Consider the following 23,813-nt stretch of genomic DNA (forward strand, 5'->3'; position numbering starts at 1 on the left):
TAAGACCATAAAACAGTTAGAGGAAAATGTAGCCGATATCTTATGAAACTTACAATTGGAGGCGGTTTTATGGACCTTAAACCTAAAGCAAGAGCACTGAAGAAAGAAATAAATAAATGGGAGCTCCTCAAAATTAAACACTTTTGTGCATCAAAGAACTTCATCAAGAAAGTAGAAAGACAGCCTACACGATGGAAGACAATATTTGGAAACGACATATCAGATAAAGGTCTAGTATCCAGAATTTATAAAGAGATTGTTCAACTCAACAACAAAAAGACAGCCAACCCAATTACAAAATGGGAAAAAGACTTGAACAGACACCTCTCAGAAGAGGAAATACAAATGGCCAAAAGGCACATGAAGAGCTGCTCAATATCCCTGGCCATTAGAGAAATGCAAATCAAAACCACAATGAGATATCATCTCACACCCACCAGAATGGCCATTATCAACAAAACAGAAAATGACAAGTGCTGGAGAGGATGCGGAGAAAGAGGCACACTTATCCACTGTTGGTGGGAATGTCAAATGGTGCAACCACTGTGGAAGGCAGTTTGGCGGTTCCTCAAAAAACTGAATATAGAATTGCCATATGACCCAGCAATACCATTGCTAGGTATCTACTCAAAGGACTTAAGGGCAAAGACACAAACGGACATTTGCACACCAATGTTTATAGCAGCGTTATTTACAATTGCAAAGAGATGGAAACAGCCAAAATGTCCATCAACAGACGAGTAGCTAAACAAACTGTGGTATATACATACAATGGAATATTATGCAGCTTTAAGACAGGATAAACTTATGAAGCATGTAATAACATGGATGGACCTAGAGAACATTATGCTGAGTGAGTCTAGCCAAAAACTAAAAGACAAATACTGTATGGTCCCACTGATGTGAACAGACATTCGAGAATAAACTTGGAATATGTCATTGGTAACAGAGACCATCAGGAGTTAGAAACAGGGTAAGATAATGGGTAATTGGAGCTGAAGGGATACAGACTGTGCAACAGGACTAGATACAAAAACTCAAAAATGGACAGCACAATACTACCTAATTGTAATGTAATTATGTTAAAACACTGAATGAAGCTGCATCTGAGCTATAATTTTTTATTTGTTTGTATTTTTTGTTTTTTCTTTTTCCTTTTTTTTCTTTTTTATATTTTTTCTATTTTTATTTTTATTATTATTTTTATTTTTTTCTCTATATTATCATTCTATATCTTTTTCTGTTGTTTTGCTAGTTCTTTTCCTAAATCGATGCAAATGTACTAAAAAATGATGATCATACATCTATGTGATGATATTAAGAATTACTGATTGCATATGTAGAATGGAATGATTTCTAAATGTTGTGTTAGTTAATTTTTTTTAATTAATAATAAAAAAAAGATAATGTCCTTTTTCCTGCTTCTGTGGATAGCTTGTGGTTTTTACCTTTATAAGCCCCCCCTTGAGAACTTCTTGGGGCTACTCTCTGATTCCTCCTTCTTGAGTTTCTGAGGCAGTCGCCAGTGGGCTAATAAAGACTCCTAATTGGCTTGCAAATTGCTTTGACTTGTGTGGTCTCTCTTTTGGTGCGCCCCACAACACTTAGGCGGGTGAATCCATGGCTCTCTTTGCCCTCTGCGTCAAATTTTACCATGTGTGAAATGGGCACACAGGAAACATCTTCCCAGGGCTGTAAATGAGTGGCGGGCAGGCGGAACTGAGATCGCAGGCCCTGCCCCTCAGTCTGGGGCGCTGAGGGGCAGGAGAGTGGGAGCTGGCAGCTAGAGGAAGCGGCGGGGACAAGGAGTGAGTGGGGTGAGGTAGGGTGGGGGAAGGAGCGAGGCGGGGTCAGCGGGCGGGGCCAGCGGGCCGGGCGCGGCCGAGGGGCGGGGCGCGGCGGGCGCGGGGCCGAGCCGGGTGGGCCGCCTGAGGAACGCGCGAGCGCCGGCCATGGGCCCCGCGGCGCCGCTGGAGTTGCTGCTGGCGTCGCTGCTGGCGGTCGGGTCCGGGAGCCCGGCGCGGGGGGACACGTTCTCCGCGCTGACCAGCGTGGCGCGCGCCCTGGCCCCCGAGCGCCAGCTGCTGGGGCTGCTGCGACGCTACCTGCGCGGGGAAGAGGCGCGGCTGCGGGACCTGACCAGGTGAGTGCGTGCGCGATGGTGGCGACAGAGGGGCGTGAGGGTGGGAGGCTGAGTCACAGGGCGAGCCTGAGACGCTGTGCGACCCCAGACTCATTGTCACCTGCGTGGGACCTGGGACCCGGTGTCTTGCTCTGAGACAGGCACCGTGATATGGGGTGGAGAGTGACTCAGGCTGTGTGACCCAGAGCCGTTGTCACCCTGTGTGGGACTCTGAAGCACTGTGGCACGGAGTACTGGGGAAATTGAGATGGAGTATGACCCCAGAGGCGTTGGGTCACAAACTGTGTCAGACCCCAGGCTCTGTCACACACCTACAGTGACACCCCGGATTTGACGTCACACAGTGAAGTTGATACACTGAAAAAGTGTGGTGGGGGTGACTCTGAGGCCACACACGACCTCACAAGGTGCTGTGTCAAGCTGTGTGGGACCCCAAACCAAGACAGATTGATGCAATGACATAAAGACAAGGGCGAGAGAGAGATGGTGAGATGGCAGTGACACCGTGGCCTCACAAGTATTGACCTTGTGAGTGGACACTGAGTGGGCCTTCTGAGAAACACTATGTGACCCAGCAAACCTGTGTTTAGTATGAGGAGTCAGGTGTGGTTCTGTGACCTTCTGCGAAATCTGTATGTCAGGGGGACTGAATGGGCATGACACTATGGATATCATGCTATGCATGTGAAAGATGCTGAATCCAGGTCACTATACGTTCATTACTTCATTCAACACAGACGTTTGAGTGTCTCCTATGAGCCAAACAAGTTCTAGGCACTGGAGGTAAAATTGTGAACAAGACCTAACCTTGCCCTAAAGGAGCTTGGAGTCTGTAGTGTCATAATTGTTAATCAGAGAGGTCCATCTCTTCTTTGTTTTCAACTCTCCCTTCTCTTTACACATGGTAAGAGCTCCCTAGCTTACTGTTTAAGTAAGAAAAGAGATGTTTTTCTGTGCTAAAGTATTTGACGTTGTGAAAAACCTTACGTCATGCTGGAAGATACTGAGTAGAGCATATGCAAGCAAATGCTCATCAATATTATTTTGCTATACAGTCAACAAACTCTAGTGGTACACACTATGGGATAAAATATTTTAATTCTTGGGACACTGTAATCATGCCTTTTCTGCGACATACTATGAAAGATGAATGACTGTATATATGATACCATGTGTATGAGTGTATGTTGTGCTTCTGTGTCATAAAAGCCTGTGTCTCTGTGCTTGGGGCATAAAGTCCATAACACAGTGAGAAACAGTGGTTCCGGCATCACTTTTAAAGTATCAATATTTTATGTATATCATGGGAATATAAATGATATTCTGCTGGAAACAACTTGAGAGGAGACAATAGATGTTTCACAATGCACTGCTTATAAAACTGAAAGTGAGTGTAATTGCTATATGATAGTAATAGTGATTCTAGGGCATCATGGAAAGAAGGTGGATGTGATGTTGTGCGTAAGGGAGCCCGTATAGAAGATTCTAAGTTTGTGGAGGTGTGTGTGAAAGATCTTATTACTCGATGGTGACTGAATGATGATGTGACCTTATAAATGGTGCTTGCCTATAAGCAGTTTGTACCTGTTTAAATGTACTGTTAGTTTGACTAGGTTTATATGTAGAGAGAGAGAATTATGTGAGTGTGTATTAATTTTGTTTAACAATAAATGTATAATAATTTAAATAATTCTTGTTACCTCTTTGGAATACATATTGCTTAACATTCTGTGGGTACATGTTTATAGAGAAAGATATTTTAATTTTATTTTTAGTCCAGGATCACCAAAGTCCAAGTTTATTGATTGAAATGGAACATATTTTGTAAATTTCGGAACCCAACATGCTCCTTAGTGCCCGTGAGTTTGTTTTCATACCCCAGTCCCTTTCCCTGCATGGCTCAAATGGAGATGCATGTCAGAATCCTGGGCTGGGTCCATCAGGGAAAAAGCTCCAGAGAGAGCTCTTGCAACATTGTCCAAAGCAGCTGGTCAGGGGGGCCCCTCTGCATGCCTGTTGTGTCACTGTCACAGCTTTGTCGCACACAGTCCTTAGATAAAGGTTTGTATTTCTCTCTTTTACCGTGATAAGCATGTATTACTTTTTTTTAACATAATTAAAATATGAGAAAACTAAACTTCATAGAGATAAATGAGCTTGTCCAAGATTATAAATTTATTAGGTAGCATATCTAGGAGTAGAACACAATTTTTTTTTTTGCTTTTAATTGTAATAAACTATACATAACAAAATTTACCATTTCAACCCTTTTAAAATGTACAGTTCAGCAGCATTAAATACATTCATAGTGTGGCACAACCATCACCACCGTCTATTTCCAGAACATTTTCATCCCAAACAATAGAACACAGTTGTTTTGACTGTTAATCCGATTCTTTCCATCATGCTATGATATCCCTGCTGCTTGCTTTATGTTATATACCAGGGTGACAGACTAAGCCCAAAACTACCTGAGGTTTTATGAGAGACCACAGCGCACAGTGGGTCGAGTCTGGATTCAGGAATTCAACAGACCTCTGTTTGAATCCCTGGCTCTGCCTTAGGACAAGTTTCTTTAACTCTTTAAAGCTTTGGTTTTCTAATCTGTAAAATGATGAAAGTGATGGTACCTAGCCCCATGGAATTGTTGGGATGATGACATGAAATTAGCCGTGTAAGGTATTTATCATTGTGCTTCAAATATAATAACGCTCAACGTTAGCTCTTTGTGATTAAGGTTTATTTCTTTTAAGTCTGGCTGGTGAAACTAGTTGCCATATTTGGCTTTAAGCATTATCTAGAATTGTGAGGGTCCAGATAGTAAAAAAGAATCAGAAGAATTACAGATTCTTTAGCAATTCCTACACCTTTGTTTTTGTAAAGTTTAGATGGATAGCTTGAGGAGTCTGTCATTCTGTTCTCCAGTCAGTGCTTTGAAACCTAGTGAAATGTTTGCCTTTTAAAGCAAGAATTTTGGCTGTTCTTGCTCATTTTTCTATACTCCCAACTGGTGATCTTATGTAACTTGAGATGTTATTTCTAATGGCCTCAGTGTTATGGGTCTTTGAGTTTTTAGGTTGAGAAATGAAATATTTCTTAAACTTAAAACTACACACTACTCCCAGTTATCGAATGAAAATTACACTAGTTATAGAAAATAAAGTTTACCCCTAATTTTTTGTTACAGTTTGAAAAACCACCAAGAGGATAAGAGTAGTATCAGCAGCAATTATTTCTCTGCTAGGAATTAAGCATTCAGAATGTTTCGGAAGAACTGAGACAAAGACATTTTCGAATTCTAAAAGAGAAACATTGAATTTAAAATGCCCAAGCATTGCTATTGGATAACCTTGCCAGGCTATATTTAATGCAGGGATTGAGTTGCAAATTTTTTGTGTAGATTCTTAAATGAAAGAATCTGATTTTCCACTCTCAGCAGTATTTGTTTTGCAAAATTTGTGTGTATGTTCTTAAAGGAAAGGATCTGATTTTCCACTCTCAGCAGTATTTGTTAAAGCACATGCTATTTAGAAAGCCCTGAAGTTTGAATTCAGCATCTTGTTACTCCATCTCTGGAAACCAGCTATTTGCTTCGAGACTGGGCATAGCTCCAACATTTGGATTCCAAACCAGCCTCATATATCAGTTGACAGGCTTTTCTCCTCTTTGTGCAACAGAAAAATGGTGTATCTGAGCACTGGATTGAATTGATGAGCAGTAGTAGAGGTCAAACCCCTGACCTACACAAATAGAACCCCATAATGCAAATTGGTGGGATATAAAGAGAACAGGAAGATAGAGAAGTAAGCTTTTGACTGTTGGATGACTTAAGTCAAATGTTCTCCTCTCTTCCTTTGCCTCACTTTCCTCTGATTCCTGTTAAACATTAGTTCTCAGGCACTAAATGTGGAATTTATATATTCATTTGTAGAAAAGGTGATAGGATGGCAAGGCCTAGGAGTTGCTTCCAGGAAATCTCTTTGTTGCTCAGATATGGCCTCTCCCTCTAGGCCTAACTCTGCAAGGAAAGTCATTGCCCCCTGCCCCCGTGGGACCTGACATTCAGGGGTGAAAATCTCCCCATGGCGCATGGCTTCTGGGATGAATCTGGTCCTGGCACCCTGGGATCTACAAAGCCTTCTGGACAAGGGGCAGGAAACAGGTATAATAAAATAAGGTATCAGTGGCCAGGGGAGATCAAATGGAGTCATGAGGTTATTCTGGAAACTATTCTTATGTAAGCTTCAGTTAGATGGTGCTGATTGCCATGGTTTGCTAAATCTCAACCAACATCACTCTTGTTGACTTTTGGAAACACCTAGGGCTTGAACTGAGACCAATAAAGGTTTCATGCACCAAGTTTGCTTTCCCGGAACCTGTCATTCCTGGAGGGTTCCTAGGTCAGATAAATCCTGAAACCCAGAGGGACCAGCCTTTCCAAGATTATCAATTAACTACATCCCCCTATCCATTAATGTGACACCTCTTTTCAACATGAAAAAGTCAGAATGGTCATTGCCCAAAGATCCCTAGAGATTGGGAGAAGGATCAAAGGAAACGGAGGCGGTATAACAGGGAGAATAGGATTTGGCAAACGAGTATGACTGCTGAATCATTATATTAATATTCCTGCTAGCTTCCAGTATTTAGGAGCAGCTAGAAGGAAAAATCTGAGATGGTGGACCTGGGGACCTGACAAACTCTGGGATCTGTTCTGTAACTGCTTGTTGAAGTATGCTTTGAAAATTATTGCTTTTTTCTTTCTTTGCTTTGCATATATATTTTACAATAAAAAATTTGAAAAAAAAAAGGTTATGGGAAGAAATGATAGAATGATCATGCTGAAAAGATCCATAGAGATATTCTGGACTAGACAGATTCTTTCGCTTTACAGGGGAGGAGACTTCGAGGTAGTTGCTGGCGGGGCAAGGATTGAGGTGCAAATTTGAGTTGCAAAAGAAGACCTCAGGTCTCCTCGCAGCTCCTCCTTATCCAACTGTCTTATAAAATCATTGCGCAGTCAGCCTCAGTTGTTCCTGGACACTTACCCTTCACGTTGGACTTAAGCCTAAGTCTCTGCTCATAGATTTTTTTCATGTAGCAGTGGAATATCTTTCACTAAGTAGTTCCATATGGAGCCAAAGCAGGAAAGAATAGGCAGTATAAAAAAAAAACCCACACCCTGGAGGCTGGTTTCAAAACGCAGGAGTTGCAGTGCTCAAACTACCCAGTCTTTGGGATCAGAGATAACCTGATCTGGTACTTGTCAGTCTTCCCACTTCCTCCTTGGGGCACCAGAAGTATCATTCCCTAGTTTATACTTGAATTCCCAACAGGTTACCTATTTCAGACCCCATTTCCCAGTGAGAGCCCCACCCTTAAGAAATCCTTAAATCTGACTCTGCTTCAAAGGGTTGAGCTCCCCCCACCCACACACCCACTTGTCTTCTCTCTCATTCCCCTTTCCACTCATGGAAAGCTCCCACACTTTCCTAAGGATACCTGAATTCTCATGAGTTCTTGCATACTTAAACAGTATCATAAAAGTCCATACCCTTTTCACTTTGCACATGCTCTTTTGTTTTTGACTTCCATTGTTATTGTTTTTGAAATTAATGATCTGAAAACAAGGGGGAAAAATTCTTACAGGACAGGACTAGAACTTAATCCTGCTGTATTATAGATAATCAATTTTGACAGTGTTAATCTTGTTAATATCTTAGAGATGGAGTACCCATAGTACATTAGGAATGGAATCAGCATCTTTTGCCTCTATGAACACATTTGTAGCACACGAGGAAGAGAAGTTTACTAGAAAGATGATTACTTCAGGCCCCCCCTTTCTGGCCTCCTTCTGCATAGGTTGCTGGGTGACTGGCCACGCTAGAAAAGTTGGAAGCATGCTGAATGGCCCTACCTCTTCATACCTTATGTATAGTCATCACCAGTTTCTGCATCATCTACTTCCTAAATACCCCGCTTGAATCAATCCCATTCTCTGCCCCGAATGCCTTGGCATAGACTATCATCATCTTTTGCATAAGTTATTGAAATGGACTCCTAAGAGGGCTCTCTGCCTCCAGTCACTTCCACCTCAGAACCCTCCTCCCCATGCTCACTGATTCATATACGTAAACAAATCATAGCACTCATCCCACTTTCACTTAAAATCTTTTGGTGGCTCCTCACTGTCCTCAGGGTTAAAACTAAATGTCTTAACCAGGCCTGTGAACCGCTGTTCATCTCTCCTGCCTGACCTCACACCTACCCTGTGCTCCAGCTGTACCAACTGTTTGTAGTGCCCCTAATGTTTCTCTCTGTACTTTTACATATGTTGAACTCTGTTTGCCTAGAGAGAGGCCTCCTCCTCCTTTCCTCATTAGTTGCATCCACCCATCAAGTCTTGGTTTGTTATCTCTTCTGTAAAATCTTTCCTGACCTGCTCTGGCCTAATTAGTCACCCACTTTCTGTACTCCTCCTAAGTCTTATTCTTAAATCTGAGGTTGCAACGCTACTGTAATTATTTGTGCCTATCTTACCTAGTAGACTGGGAGTCTTCAGACATAGGTTTTTGCCTTATTTAAATTTTTGTTCCTGGCTCCTAGGAGAATATCTTTCATAGAAATATTTTTGAGCTTAGATGTACAGTGATGAGAAAAAGTTATTTTTTTGCCTGTGAAATCTTTGTGCATTGGACCCCGTCTTGCCTCCACTTAGCATGGAGTCTGGCATCTAGCAAGTGACTAGTATAGATTGACTTATTGAATAAACAAATATGTGTCAAGGCTCTGTGTCTTTGTACACATTGGTCCTTGTTGGCACAAAACATTTTTCCTTCCTTTTCTGTTCTATAAAATGAAATAATATAGCAAAATCAGCCATTGGAAATAATATAGCAAAATCAGCTAAGAACTCAGGCTTCAGAGTCTGGTAGACTTGAGTTTAATCGGCTTTGCCATTTCCTAACACTGTGGCCTTTTCTCAGTTTCTTCTCCTATAAAAGGGCCATAATAAAATCTACTCCAGGGACTGTGAAATCAATGATTCCATCCTGACCAAAAGGGGGAAAAGAAGTCTAACCAATAAAGTATCAGTGGCTGGGAGAGTTCAAATGGAGTTGAGAGTCTGCTCTGGAAGTAGCTCTTATGCAAGCTTCAGTTAAACCTTGCTACCTATCATAACCTGTGAAACCCCAACCAGGACCATTCCAAACAACCTTAAAGAACACCTAGGGCAATAATATATAAGATTCCACAAGGGTTCCATGCACTAGGGTAACTTTCTAGAAACCTACAACCTCCAGAAGGGTCCCTGGACCAGATGTGTCCTGAAACCTAGAGCTCCCAGCCTCTCCAGAACATCAGCTGGTTCCATCTCCTTACCCCACATTAGTGACAACCCCTTCCAATATGAAAAAGTTAAAATGGCCATAGCCCAAATATCGCTAAAGAGTGGGTCAGAAAGATCAAAGGTAATAGTGGAGTTATACAGAGAAAATAGGATTTAACAAACGGATATGAATGCTGAATCAATAAATTGATATCTCTTTTAGTCTCCAGTGTCTTAGAGCAGCTAGGAGAAAAAACCTAAAATTGTGTAATTGTAAAACCTATGTCAATCTCTGAAATATGTTCTACAACTAATTGTGGTGCAGCACTTTGAAATTTATTGCTTTTTGTATATATGTTATTATCCACAAAAAAAAAAGAAAGAAAACAAAGTTGATTGTGATGATAAAAAAATATTTAAGCCCTTTAGCCTCCTATATTCTAGAGCAGCTAGAGGGAAAAAATCTGAGAGGAGGGTATAGTAGCCCATGACAAACTCTGGAATCTGTCCTGTAACTACTTGTTGAAAACTGCTTTGAAAATTATTGCTTTTTTATTTCTTTGCCTTGTATATATATTGTACTATACAATAAAAAAGTTAAAAAAATTAAATTAAAATATTAAATTTTTAGAAAAAAAAATCTACTCCAAGGGTGTTGGTGGAATTAAATGAGACAGTATATTTAAAGCAATTAGCAGGGTACCTAATACATGGTAAGGACTCAATAAGGGAACTATTAATATTTTAATCCTTCAAGACTCAGATCAAATGCTGTCTCCTCTGGGACATCTTCCCCTTCACCCTTCTTCATTCCACAAGGGTTAGATGCTGTATTCATTTGCTAATGCTGTCAGAAAGCAACATAACAGAAATGGAATGGCTTTTAAAAAGGAAATTTAATAGGTTGCAAGTCTGCAGTTCCAAGGCTGTGAAAATGTCCAAATTAAGGCACCAACAAGAGGTTACCTTCACACAAAAGAGCCTGATGCTGTCCAGAACACCTCTATTAGCTGGGAAGGCATGATGCTGGCATCTGCTGGTCCTTTTTCCCAGTTCCGTTGCTTCCAGCTTCTGATACCAGTGGGTTCCTCTCTAAGCATCTGTGGGCCTGCACTTAGTTCCTCCAGCATACAACTCTGGGTTCTGGCTTGCTTAGCATCTCATGGGAAGGCACATGGAGATATCTGCTGGTCTCTGCCCATTGCTAGGCATCAGCTTTTTCTGTCGGCTCTAAGCATCTACAAACATCCATGTCTCTGTCAGCTCCTAAGCAACTGTTCTCCAATCATCTGCATCAGTGTCAGCTCTGAGCTCTCTCCAAAATGTCTCCTCTTTTAAAGGACTCCAGTAAACTAATCACGACCCACCCTGAATGGGTGGAGTCACATTTCCATTTACTCAAAAGGCCACACCCACGATTGGACATGTCACATCACTATGGAGATAATCTAACCAAAATGTCACACCCACAACTCGGTGTGTCACATCTCTATGGAAACAATCCAATCAAAGTTTCCCACCCTAAGCAATAGGTCTGGCCCCACAAGACTGGACCAGGATTAAAACATGACTTTTCTAGGGTACATAGTAGTTTCAAACCGGCACAGATGCCCTGCCTACAAGATGCCATAGTACTAAAGGCTCACTTCTCCTATAGCATGTGTCACATTATTGTAATGAAGCCAACAACCTTTTTTAACTTCTACCAGATGCTAAGAGTTGGGTATAGAACAATGAGAGAAAAATTTTATTTTCTAGTCTATGAACTCTTTGAGACCTGGACCCTGTTTTGCCTCAGGTATCTAGAATGGTACCTGATATATAGAAATTGACTAGTGTAGAATGACTCATCAAGTAAACAAATGAATAGACTTACTTTTGTTGTCTTTGCGGTTTTCATATTCTTTGTTTACTCATGGCCTATTGGTTCAAGTGTTATGTGATTCTCCAGGGGTTCTGCATTTCAATTTTAAGTATTTTTTATGCATATATATACCATGCCAACCTTCCTGTTCTAGTCTGCTAGCTGCTGGAATGCAACACACCAGAGATGGATTGGCTTTTAATAAAAGGGGATTTATTTTATTAGTTCTTCAGAGGAAAGGCAGCTAACTTTCATCTGAGGTTCTTTCTTACGTGGGAAGGCTCAGGGTGATCTCTGCTGGCCTTCTCTCCAGGCCTCTGGGTTCCAACAACTTTTCCCAGGGTGATTCCTTTCTGCATCTCCAAAGGCCTGGGCTGAGCTGTGAGTGCTGAGAGGAGGTATGCCGAGCTGCTTGGGCTGTGCCACGTTGAACTCTCTCATTTAAGCATCAGCCAATTAAGTCAAACATCATTCATTGCAGCAGGCCCACCTCGTAGCCGACTGCAGGTGTAATTAGCAACAGATGAGGTTCATGTACCATTGGCTCAAGTTCACAGCAACAGAACTAGGTGCCTTCACCTGGCCAAGTTGACAACTGAATCTAACTACCACACTTCCCTTGGTATAATGGTAGGTGAGATCATTCTATCCCTCTCTTTCAGGTTCTATGACAAAGTGCTTTCTCTGCATGAGGATTCAGCAACCCCTGTGGCTAATCCTCTTCTTGCATTTACTCTCATCAAACGCCTGCAGTCTGACTGGAGGAATGTGGTACATAGTCTGGAGGCCAGTGAGAACATCCGAGGTAAGGAAGAGGAGGGCTGACAGGGAAGAGAGAAGACTCTATCTCTGACTCAGTGCCAAGGAGAGAGATTTTGATAGGATATGAGGAAGGATAATGAAATGGATAGCTATTATTGATCTTCTTAACTTTAATAATACAAAGCACAATACTACCTAATTGTAATGTAATTTTGTTAAAACGCTGAATGAAGCTGCATTTGAGCTATAGTTTTTGTTTGTTTGTTTGTTTGTGTTTTTTTCCTTTTTTTAATATATATATTTTTATTTTTATTTTTTTCTCTATATTATCATTCTATATCTTTTTCTGTTGTTTTGCTAGTTCTTTTCCTAAATCGATGCAAATGTACTAAGAAATGATGATCATACATCTATGTGATGATATTAAGAATTACTGATTGCATATGTAGAATGGAATGATTTCTAAAGGTTGTGTTAATTTTTTTTAATTAATAAAAATAAATAAATAAATAAATAATAGGGGGAACAAAAGTTAAAAATAAATTTAGTTTGAAGTGCTAGTGGTAAATGAAAGCGAGGGGTAAGGGGTATGGCATGTATAATCTTTTTTTTTTTCTGTTATCGTTTTATTTCTTTTTCTGTTGTCTTTTTTATTTTTTTCTAAATCGATGCAAATGTTCTAGAAATGATGAATATGCAACTATGTGATGATATTAAGAATTACTGATTGTATATGTAGAATGGAATGATATCTTAATGTTTTGTTTGTTAATTTTTTTAATTAATAAAAAAATTTTAAAAAATAATAATAATAATACAAAGAACTAGGTCTCCATGTTACTATGTTTATGTGATTATAAATTCAAAAGAGCTTTCATGTACATTCTGTCATTTGATCTTTTTAAAAAATTTTTATTGAGAAATCTTCACACACATGCAGTCCATACATAGTGTACAATCAGTGACTTACAGTATCATCACATAGTTGTGTATTCATCACCATTAACATTTTTAGAATATTTGCGTCACTCCAGAAAAAGAAATAAAAATAAAAAATAAAAAATTCATACATCCCTTACTTACCTCTTACCCCTCCCTCTCATTGACCAGTCTCTCATTTCATCTTCATTACAGTCCTGTGAAGAAGTACAGGATATATCTTCCCCTGTTTTTTATATGTTGAAAGAAATGGTCTTCTAATAATTTCTGTTTCATGAAATTGTCCCAATAATGTGAGCTGTAGCGAGATCACTTTTCTTATTTTACTCTACTTTGTTCTTTGAGGAGTGTGTTGGCTTTGTCACCCCAAAAAGACAAGATTCCTGGTGACAGATAGTCTGATGAAAGCGTGTGCCTTACTTTTCACTCCAGAGCATTTGTTCCTCCTTTAAAAAGTGCATTTAAGCATCCATGCACTTCATGATCCACTGGGAACATGAAGATTAATAAAACAGTATCTTTGTCAAAATCACAATGAGATACCACCTCACTCAGTAGGATGGCTATTATTTTTTAAAAGATGGAAAATAACAAGTGTTGGTGAGGATGTGGAGAAATTAGAACCCTTATACATTGTTGCTAGGGGTGTAAAATGATGCAGCCCCTGAGAAAAATGGTTTGGCAGTTCCTCAGAAAGTTGAACAGAATTACTGTATGACCCAGCAATTCCATTGCTAGGTATATACCCCACAGAATTAAAAGCAGGGCTCAAACAGATACTTTTATGCCAGTGCTCACAGCAGCATTATTCACAATAGCCAGAAGATGGAAATAACCTTAGTGTCCATTGACAGATGAATGGATAAACAAAGTGTGGTCTAGACATACAATGGAATATTATCCAGCTATGAAAAGGAATGAAATACTGATATATCTACAACATGGATGAGCCTTGAGGACATCATGTTGAGTGAAATAAGCCAGATACGAAAGCACAAATATTGTATGATTCCATTCATATGAAATGTATAGAAGAAGCAAATTCGTGGAAACAGAAAGTAGATTAGAGGTAATCAGAGCTGGGAGGGCGAGGGTGGGAATGGGAAATTTTTGCTTAATGGGTAAAGAATTTTTGTTTTGGGTGATGAAAAAAGTTTTAGTAATGGAAGGTGGTGATGGTAGCACAATATTGTAAAAGTCATTAATGCCACTGAATTGTACACTTAAAAAGTGATAAGGAATAGCAACTTTTATGGCGCATATATATGTTACCGCAATTAAAAACAAAAACAAAAACAAAACATTTTCTTTGCTCATGAAATATTTGAAGAGGTCATCATGCTTTACATGTAAAGTGCTCACGACTTGTTTTCTGGATGATGGATTGGTGTTTTCCTGACTTTTACAGCTCTGAAGGATGGTTATGAAAAGGTGGAGCAAGACCTTCCAGCCTTCGAGGACCTTGAGGGTGCAGCGAGGGCTCTGATGCGGCTGCAGGACGTATACATGCTCAGTGTGAAAGGGCTGGCCCGGGGCCTCTTCCAGAGAGTCACCGACTCCGCTGTCACTGAAGTGTACAGTCCCAGACGGCTGTTCTCCCTCACTGCGGATGATTGCTTCCAGGTTGGCAAGGTAACCATGTTCTGAAAAAAAGGTGAATTGTTTGGCTCCAGTTTCTTGTGGATTAAACCACCATGCCCTGATTGCTTTTACTTATTTCTAATTTTTACAGCAAACTTGGAAATGTAGTAATAGTCCCATTTTCAGATGCAGAGACTGAGGTTCAGAAAGGGTAAATAAGCTTGCCTGAGGTTACACTGTTTAAAGTAGCAGAACTGGATATCAAACCCAAGTCTTTTAATTCTAAATCCCATGCTCTTTCCATGATAGCTGTGTGATCATATTTAGGATACTCTTGAGAGTGAAAGGGGTGTTGTTAATTATGCCAAGACACAGACATAAACTGGGACCATCCTGAGCAAAATGCCCCTTTGGTCACCCTGACCATAGCACCCTGCTGGTAAATGAAGTGGGAAATGAAAAGGGGAAGGAGGTTTAATTTAAAGGTGGGGGCAAGGGATAAGGTAGTGATATAGAGTAAGATAATGGAAATTCTCTCAGAAAACCTCCTGAGACTTTTGGAATTCTTGGCAACATTTCTTAAGTGTTAAGAAATACTTAAAAAAAAAAAAAAGGGAAAAACTCAAGGCCATTCACATTCACATTACTTGAAGAATTACACTTTAGGAACATCCTAATATGTTTCCTGTTAGGAACATAACGTGAGGTATGTAATTAATCTTTGATCATGAGTTTTAATAATAGTTGAGATCATTTTGTTATATTCTCTTTGCTAGCCTTTGCTTTAAGACGTAATGGAGTAAGTATTTTTTTAATTTTAAAGATGCATATTGCAGGAAAATGACATTTTCTCTGTTCCTTTACAGTTTTCGTTAGCAGATCTGAGAGTGAGCCTCATGTGATTTCCAAATTTGGGAATCAGTCCTCCAAATCATTCAGAGTGGGTTCCTCTAAGCCTCCCTATGTATCGTTTTCCCTTTTCTAAGATACTACATGGAATCAGAGCTCAATCATCATGTTCATGGATAATTTAAATGTAAACCAATTCAAATAGTTCCACATATGGTGCTAACATATGCTTCATTAGTAAGGCCTTTCTGAATTAAAACCATATGTTGAAAGTGTAAGAAATAATTTCCTGAAAGCCACACTGGCAGTTTTTATTTCTGTATTTATTTACTTCTTTTGAAAGATAAAACGTTTGAAACATAAGAAAAGAACATAAAATAATAAGCAATTATATCTACAATTGAGATTAAAGATATGTTAAAATTTTGTTATATTTGTTTCAAATTTTTAAAAAGTTGTTATTTAAAGTTAAAGCCCCATTCCCATTTCTTCTCACTTCTCCTCACCGCTTCTTCTTCACCTTTGCCCAGGTAACCATTATCCTGAATTAGTGTGTATCATTCCTGTGCATATTTTTATACTTTTCACTATGTATATATATATGTTTCTATATACTTGTTTTGTAGTTTTTTTTAAATGTTGAATAAATAAAATCATGTTGCATATCCTCTTTTGCAACTTACTTTTTTTTACTTATGTGGTGAGATGAAACTATCATGTACCCCAGAAAAGCCATGTTCTTTAATCCTCATTCAGTATTACTGGATGGGATCTTTTTGCTTGCTTCATGGAGATGTGACCCACCCAATTGTGGGTGGTAACTTTTGATTAAATGGTTTCCATGTAGATGTGTCTCTACCCATTCAAGGTGGGGTTGCTTACTGGAGCCCTTTAAGAAGGAACGATTTCGAAAAAAGCTTTAGTGCCAACAGAACCCCCAAAACCGGAGATCTTTGGAGATACAGAAGAAAAATTTCCCAGGGAAGCCTTATGAAATGAGGAGAGAAAACTAGCAGACGTTGCCATGTGCCTTCCCAGCTGAGAGAGAAACCCTGAACTTCATTGGCCCTTTCTTTGAAATTAAGGTATCTTTCTCTGGATGCCTTAATTTGGACATTTCTATGACCTTAGAACTGTAACCTGCCACTTAATAAATTCCCTTTTTAAAAGTTGCCCCATTTCTGGTATAGTGCATTCTGGCAGCTTAAACAAAGTAAACCAGATTTGGTGCCAGAGAGTGGGGTGCTGCCACAGTTTGCAAATACCAAACATGTTGGAACTGTTTTTGACATGGATAAGGGGAAGATTCCTGAAGAGTTGTGAGGAGCTTGATAGAGAAGGCCTCGAATGCTTTGAAGAGACTGTTGGTAGAAATGTGGACTCTAAAGATACTTTTGATGAGGCTGTAGACAGAAATGATGTATGTGTTATTGCAAACTGGAAGGAAGGTGACCCTTGTTTTAAAATAGCAGATAACCTGGCAAAATTAACTACTGGTTTGGATGGGAGGCAGATTTTAAAAGCCATGAACTTGGATATTTAGTAGAAGAGATTTCCAAATTAAATCTGGAAAGGGTGGCCTGGTTTCTCTTTGCAGCTTATAGCAAAATGTGACAGGAAAGAGATAAACTGAGAACTGAACTCTTGGGTATAAGGAAACCAGAAATTGATGGTCTGGAAAATTCTGGGCTTCCAGAAAAGGAGACCCCAGAGAATAGTGCCCCGTGTGAGGATTTAACCAAACATGGAAGCAGCCAGCCATTTCAGAAAAAGCCAGGATTGGAGATGGAGTTATCCAGACAATAGACAATAAGTCCTATTGTCTGATGGTTATGATTCCAGCATACTGCATAGAAAACTATCAAGAGTGTTATGGGATCTGTGTAAACAGAACCACACACCCATCTGAGCTAAAATGGACAGAAAAGGGACAAATTGCAGGAAAAATAACTTCAGAGGCAGAATCATGGAAGCTAAGGTCTGAAGACAAGAAACTTTGGGCCAGGAGAGCGGACACCACCCCTGGACCCCACCCCTCCCACCAAGCACTTGGAGAGGGTGAGTTTACCCTGAAGGCAAAGGGTAAACCTTCCACCTTGATGTTCTGGAAGAGTTGTGCCCCAGGTCTCAGAGAGAGTGGAACACATTCCTTGGGGATTGGGGAGAGATTTGTTGCCACCACATTGTTCGAGTAGGTTAGGTGTGTGCCCTGGAGATGGCATAGAGCCTGGGCGTTGCCTGATGCTTGGAGATGGTACAGCTCAGAAAAAGGTGGTTTTCCCAATGTCTGTCAAGGTTGCAACTCTCACCCCAGCATTTGGAGAGAGCCTGGCCACTGTGCAGACCCTTGGAAAGAGTGGGGCTTTCTCTTTCTAAAACCCTGAGGATAAATGACTCAGATAGAAATCTAATGGAGTTTGCCCTGCAGGTTTTTAGAACTCTTTGGGTTTGGTGACCCCTGTGTTCCTTTCAATTCCTCCCTATAGAAATGGGAGTATGACTGTCCCTCCTTTGTATAACTTGTTCTGAGTTTTACAGGTTCTGAGCCAGAGGAGAATTTTGCCTTAGGACAGACCAGGCCTTTAGCTGACTTTGATGAGATTTGGTACTTTTTCTAACTTTGTATTGTTACTGAAATGGTTTAAGACTTTGTAGTATTCTGATGGAATGAATGTATATGGAAAGAACATGCCTTTCTATGGTCCAAAGGGTGGAATGTGCCAGTTTTGAAACTATTGTGTACCCAGAAAAGCCATATTCTTTCATCCTCATTCAAAATTGCTGGGTGGGATCATTTTTATTGTTTCCATGGAGATTTAACCCTCTGAGTTGTGGGTGGTAATTTGATTAGATGGTTTCCATGGAGATGTGTCTCTACTCATTCAAAGTAGGATTGCTTACTGGAGCCCTTTAAAAGGGAACCATTTTGGAAAAAGCTTTCGTGCCAACAGAGCCCACACAGCCAGAGATTTTTGGAGAGGCAGAAGGAAAACACCCCTGGAGAAGCCTTAAGAAATGAGGAAAGAAAGCTAACAGACATTGCCATGTGCCTTCCCAACTGAGAGAGAAACCCTGAACTTCATTGGCTTTTTCTTTGGACTTAAGGTATCTTTCTCTGGATACCTTAGTTTGGACATTTCTATGGCCTTAGAACTGTAACTTGCAACTTAATAAATTACCTTTTTAAAAGCCATTCCGTTTCTGGTATATTGCATTCCGGCAGCTTTAACAAACTAAAACAATTAAGAATTATGTTTTTGAGATTCATCCTTAGACACATTAGGATTCACATTTCTATCACTGTTCTATGATCTACTGAATGAATATGCTGCAGTTGATTATATATTGCTCTTAGTTCCCTACTTTATTTTTTTTATGATCTTATAAACAGTGTTTCAGTAAACATCCTTGTACATGTTTCCTGTGCACATGTGGGCAGGTTTTTCTAGAGAAATATGTAGAAATAAAATTGCTGGTAGAAGTAAAATTTCTTATTTGATCCATGAGTCATTTAGAAGTATGTTTTTTTGGTGATGTTTTTATTGAGATTTCTTCATGCACCATTCAGTCTATCCAATATATACAATCAGTTGCTTACAATATCATCACATAGTTATATATTCATCACCATGATCATTTTTAGAACATTTGCATCACTCCAGAAAAAGAAATAAAGAGAAAGAAGAAAATATATATATCTTATACCCCTGTCCCCTGCTTCTCATTGGGGATTGGGGAGAGCTTTGTTGCCACCACATTGTTCGAGTAGGTTAGGTGTGTACTGCTTCTCATTCACCCTTTATCCTCCCCTTATTTATTTTTTTGTCCTTATTTTTTTTTTTACTTATCTTTCTATAGCCTAGATAAAGGGAGCATCAGCCCTAAGGTTTTCACAATCACACGGTCATATTCTAAAAGCTATGTAGTTATACAGTTGTCTTCAATAATCAAGGCTACTGGAATACTGTTCAACAGTTTCAGGTACTTCCCTCTAGCCACTCCAATATGCCATAAACTAAGAAGGGATATCTATATAATGCAAAGAGTAACCTCCAGGGTAACCTCTCTACCCTTCTTTGAAATCTCTCAGCTACTGAAACTTTATTTTGTCTCCTTTCTCTCTTCGGCCTTTTGGTCAAGAAGGCTTTCTCCATCCCATGATGCCAGGTCCCAGCTGATCCCCGGGAGTCATGTCCGATATAGTGGGGAGGGTAGTGAGTTTACCTGCTGAGTTGGCTTAGAGAGAGGCCACATCTGAGCAATTTTCAAGCCTTTAGTATTTTTTTTGTTGTTTAGGATTTTTTTATTGTGAAATATAATGTACATACAGAAACGTGGTACATTCTGAAGTAAGTTTAACAAGTTGTTATAGAGCACATTTAAGAGTATAGTATGTATGGGTTACAGTTCCACAATTTCACATATTTCCTTCTGGCTGTTCTGATGCATTAGAAACTAAAAAGACATATCAATGCTCTGGTTTCTCTTCAGATTGTGTAAATCTTTCACCTTTTAAAAAGAAATATCTATATAATGATTCAGTAGTTGTAATCCTTTGTTAAATCCTAACTTCTCTGTTATAACTCCACCCTTTCATTTGATCATTCTCTCTATCTTCAGAGATATTTGGACAATGACCATTCTAACTTCTTCATGTTGAAAACAGGTATTGACATTATGGGACAGGGGAATGCAACTGGCTGGTGTTCTGAGAGAAACTGGTATCTCTAAGTTTCAGGGCTTATGTTGAGTAGGAATAATCTGGAGGTTTTAAATTTCTGAAAAATAAACTTAATAAGTAAAACTTCTATAGAGTCTTAGATTGAGCCCTAGTTTTCCCTTAGGGTTTTCAGGAATATTGTTTATTGGGGCTTGGCATACCATGGCAATTTATAATATCTGGTTGAAGCTTGCATAAAAGTAACCTCCAGAATGGGGTGGGCCATGGTAACTCAGCAGGCAGAGTTCTCGCCTGCTGTGCCGGAGACTGAGGTTCAATTCCTGGTGCATGGCTATGCAAAAAAAAAAGTAACCTCCAGAATGACCTTACAATTCTATTTGAAATCTCTCAGCCACTCACGTATTTTGTTACATTTATTTTCCCCCTTTTGGTCCAGAGACATTTTCAATCCCATGATACCAGGGCCAGACTCACCCATGGGAGTCATGTCCCATGTAGCGGGGGTGGGGGGTGGGGAAATTAAAGAGTTTATTTGCAGAATTTGGCTTACAGAGAGAGAGGCCACTTCTGAACAATAAAAGAGGTTCTCTGGGGGTGACTCTTAGGCATGTTTACAAGTAGGCTTAGCTTCATCATTACAGAAATAAGTTTCATAAGGACCAGCCTCAAGATTGAGGGCTTGGCTTATGAAATTGGAGTACCCAGTGCTTGAGAGAATATCAGGAATTTCCCACGTAGGGGAGTTTAATAGTTCCATATTTTTTTCTCCAGTCCCTCAAAGGACTTTGCAAATACTTTTTAACTAACTGCCCCAAATACTCTGGAATATATAATGGTATTACATTAAGCTATATAATCACCAGATCTCATTCACTAGTCTAGGCTCCATATTTAGGTTGTTTAAATAAACTGGCCAGACAAGTTAAGTGGAGTGCTACAGAAAATTTGAATTTTGGATAAAACAAACATCTTTTCCTTTGGTCTCACACAGAAGTTGAAGTTTTAAAGTACAGACAAGATCATCCTTTACCCTGTATTCTGATTTACCTTAGTCCCAGCCAGATCAGCTTCATTCACATCTTTAATTGTAGTCTGATCTCTTTTTCATCTTCTTTAACATTGCTGTATGGAGTAATGCTGACTTTCAGAGCTGTAGAACTCTTAACTCTGAGTCATAGGGTCACACAAGTACCTATAGACCTGGGGACTACCAAGTTACATACAAGGAGCACAACATCTCGGAATTTAGAAGTAACACTTAAAACTCAGGGACAGATGTGACTATATATGTATTCATACCATGGTATTACATACCATGTAATCATCATCCTGCTCATTGAAATCCTTTTTCTTCTTCAAGGAAAGCCCATTTCAGATGCTATTTCTTCCCGAAAGCCTTTCCTCCCTTGTCTATGCTTCCACAGCATAATTTGCGTATTTCCTTTAAGCACTCTTGCCATTCTACACAGTGTTATAGCTATTTGAGTTCATATTTTTTTCTTCCCTAGGTTATAAATTCCCTAAATGCAAGAACCCTTGTGTCCTCTCTACACCTAGTACAATGCCTTGCATTAAATAGATACTTAATAAGTTATTATTAAATTGAATAAAAATGAATTTGAGATTCAAAATTCCCTTCTCAGGTTGTGAAGTCTGTCTTATTCTTTGAATTGGCTTTTCCTTCCCCTCTACCTGTGGACTGAGTCTTCAGTGACGGTGCTCCCGTTCTCTACAGGTGGCCTATGACATGGGGGATTTCTACCATGCTATTCCATGGCTGGAGGAGGCTGTCAGTCTTTTCCGAGGATCTTACGGAGAGTGGAACACAGAAGATGAGGCGAGCCTAGAGGATGCCTTGGATCACTTGGCTTTTGCCTATTTCCAGGTAAGGGAATAAAGTAAGGCTCAATGCTTTCATCACAAGAAATATAATACTTTCTACCTGCTTTATAGTTAACTAAGTATTTTCACATCTCAATTTATTTCATCTTCCCAACAGGACCAAATGTGAGCTAAGCAGGGCAGTTATTTTATTATTTCCATAGCACATTAGTAAACTGAGTCTCCACACAATTATTAATTTGTCACAAAGTTCACAGAGCTGGGATTAGAATTCACATGTTTATGACTCAGTCTAGTGCTCTTTCCAATGTATTTACTACTTTCAAATTGTTCTCTCCTATTCAGGAGGCCATTTCTCACCTGTAGTAGCAGCAGCTGTATCCGCAAATGTTTAATGAGTCCATGGTTGTCTTAATTTACCAGGCTGCTATGACACATGCAACACATTGGTTGGCTTAAGTGAAAAGAAATTATTGGCTCATGGTTTCAGAGTCTAAAAGTCCAAAATCAAGGTCTTGACAGGCCAGGCTTTCTTCCAGAGTTGGTAGCATTCTGATGATAATGCACTGCAATCCTTGGGGTTCCTTGGCTTGCATCTCTGCCTCCTATCACATGACATATGTCATTCCTTGTGTCTATTCTTACCATTCCCGCTGACTTCTAGCTTCTGGGACTAACAACTTCCAAATTTCTTTTGATTATAGAGGACTCCAGTAACATCTTTGAAAGGCCTTGTTTATAGATGGGATCACACCCACAGGAATGTGGATTAAGATTAAGAACATCTCTGTTGAGGTACATAACTCAATCTGTAATGATGGTAAAAATGTAGATCACTGTTTCACTCTCACCAACTCATAACTCCTCACAGATGTGATGTTATGATATTGCCTTTGTTCAACAAAGAAGTTTGATGTCATCCCCTCCCATCTACAACTGAGTCCAACTGCAACGTGACTAGTGCTCCGCTTCAGAGCTGGGTCATTGTTCCATGGTACCAGCCTCAGTATCTCCTCAAGGTGTTATTTTCCCTTGGCACTGTTGATGCACTACCTGTTATGCCTCATGGGAAAGCTCATTTCGCTAACCGCTGGAAATGTGCTCCTTTTATGCAGCTAATTCCATTTCCCACTGGAGTTGTATCATCTCCAAGAACAGACTGGGAAAATTGCCATGGAGCCAGTTCCATAGAGTTCCTGAAGCAAATAAACCATTTCTACTCCCTACGTTCCTTTTTCTTTCCTCCTTCTCCCAAGAAGAGGAAGGGGGGTGGATGTAGTTGGTCCAAACCCATGTGATATGGTCAAAACAGATATTTCTCAGTGCAGCAAACAGTTCTGTTCCTCCGATGGAAGTTCCTGGTAAGTGGATCTTGGCCATAAAACTTTCCACCATGCTCACCCTGCTCAGCTACTACATATTAAAACCAAAAAAGAATAACTGTGAAGTAACAAAGAGGGGGACAAGTAATTGAATTTTAATAGAGGAAGAAAATGGAGACTTGACATGGAGAGACTCAAAGAAGATAAACCCAGAGACAGGGTTTTAAATGCAGGGCCCAATTTTTATTGTCCCCCCTCTCCCAACCATGATGGCTTAGATTTCCTTTACTCACTGGTAGAGGATCACTTTCCACAGTCAGGCTCTGTCTGGTGAAACTCTACTCTGCTTACATGGCACAGTTCAAATGTCACCTGCTTTGTGAAGTCTTTCTTAATTCTCCTCAGGCTCCTTCAGCTTTCCTCCTTTGCACTCTTTTTACAAAATTCCACAGTAATAAAACACACATGGCATTGTCTTATAGATGATTTATGTTCCCTTT

The 23,813-nt window shown here is 39.8% G+C and overlaps 1 protein-coding gene across 2 annotated transcripts in view; it reads left to right on the top strand.

The window, feature by feature from the left end:
• Positions 1-1,952: 1,952 nt before the first annotated feature.
• Positions 1,953-23,813, top strand: part of P4HA3 (prolyl 4-hydroxylase subunit alpha 3) — a 44,645-nt gene continuing 22,784 nt past the window's right edge. For both annotated transcript variants that reach the window (XM_077113595.1, XM_077113594.1), the window contains exons 1-4: positions 1,953-2,143; positions 12,000-12,142; positions 14,447-14,670; positions 21,885-22,034. In XM_077113595.1, coding sequence (XP_076969710.1) covers positions 1,953-2,143; positions 12,000-12,142; positions 14,447-14,670; positions 21,885-22,034 — 708 coding nt within the window. The remainder of the gene's footprint in view (positions 2,144-11,999; positions 12,143-14,446; positions 14,671-21,884; positions 22,035-23,813) is intronic.

The sequence above is a fragment of the Tamandua tetradactyla genome, chromosome 8 (assembly GCF_023851605.1).
Source record: "Tamandua tetradactyla isolate mTamTet1 chromosome 8, mTamTet1.pri, whole genome shotgun sequence".
Classification (NCBI taxonomy): domain Eukaryota; kingdom Metazoa; phylum Chordata; class Mammalia; order Pilosa; family Myrmecophagidae; genus Tamandua; species Tamandua tetradactyla.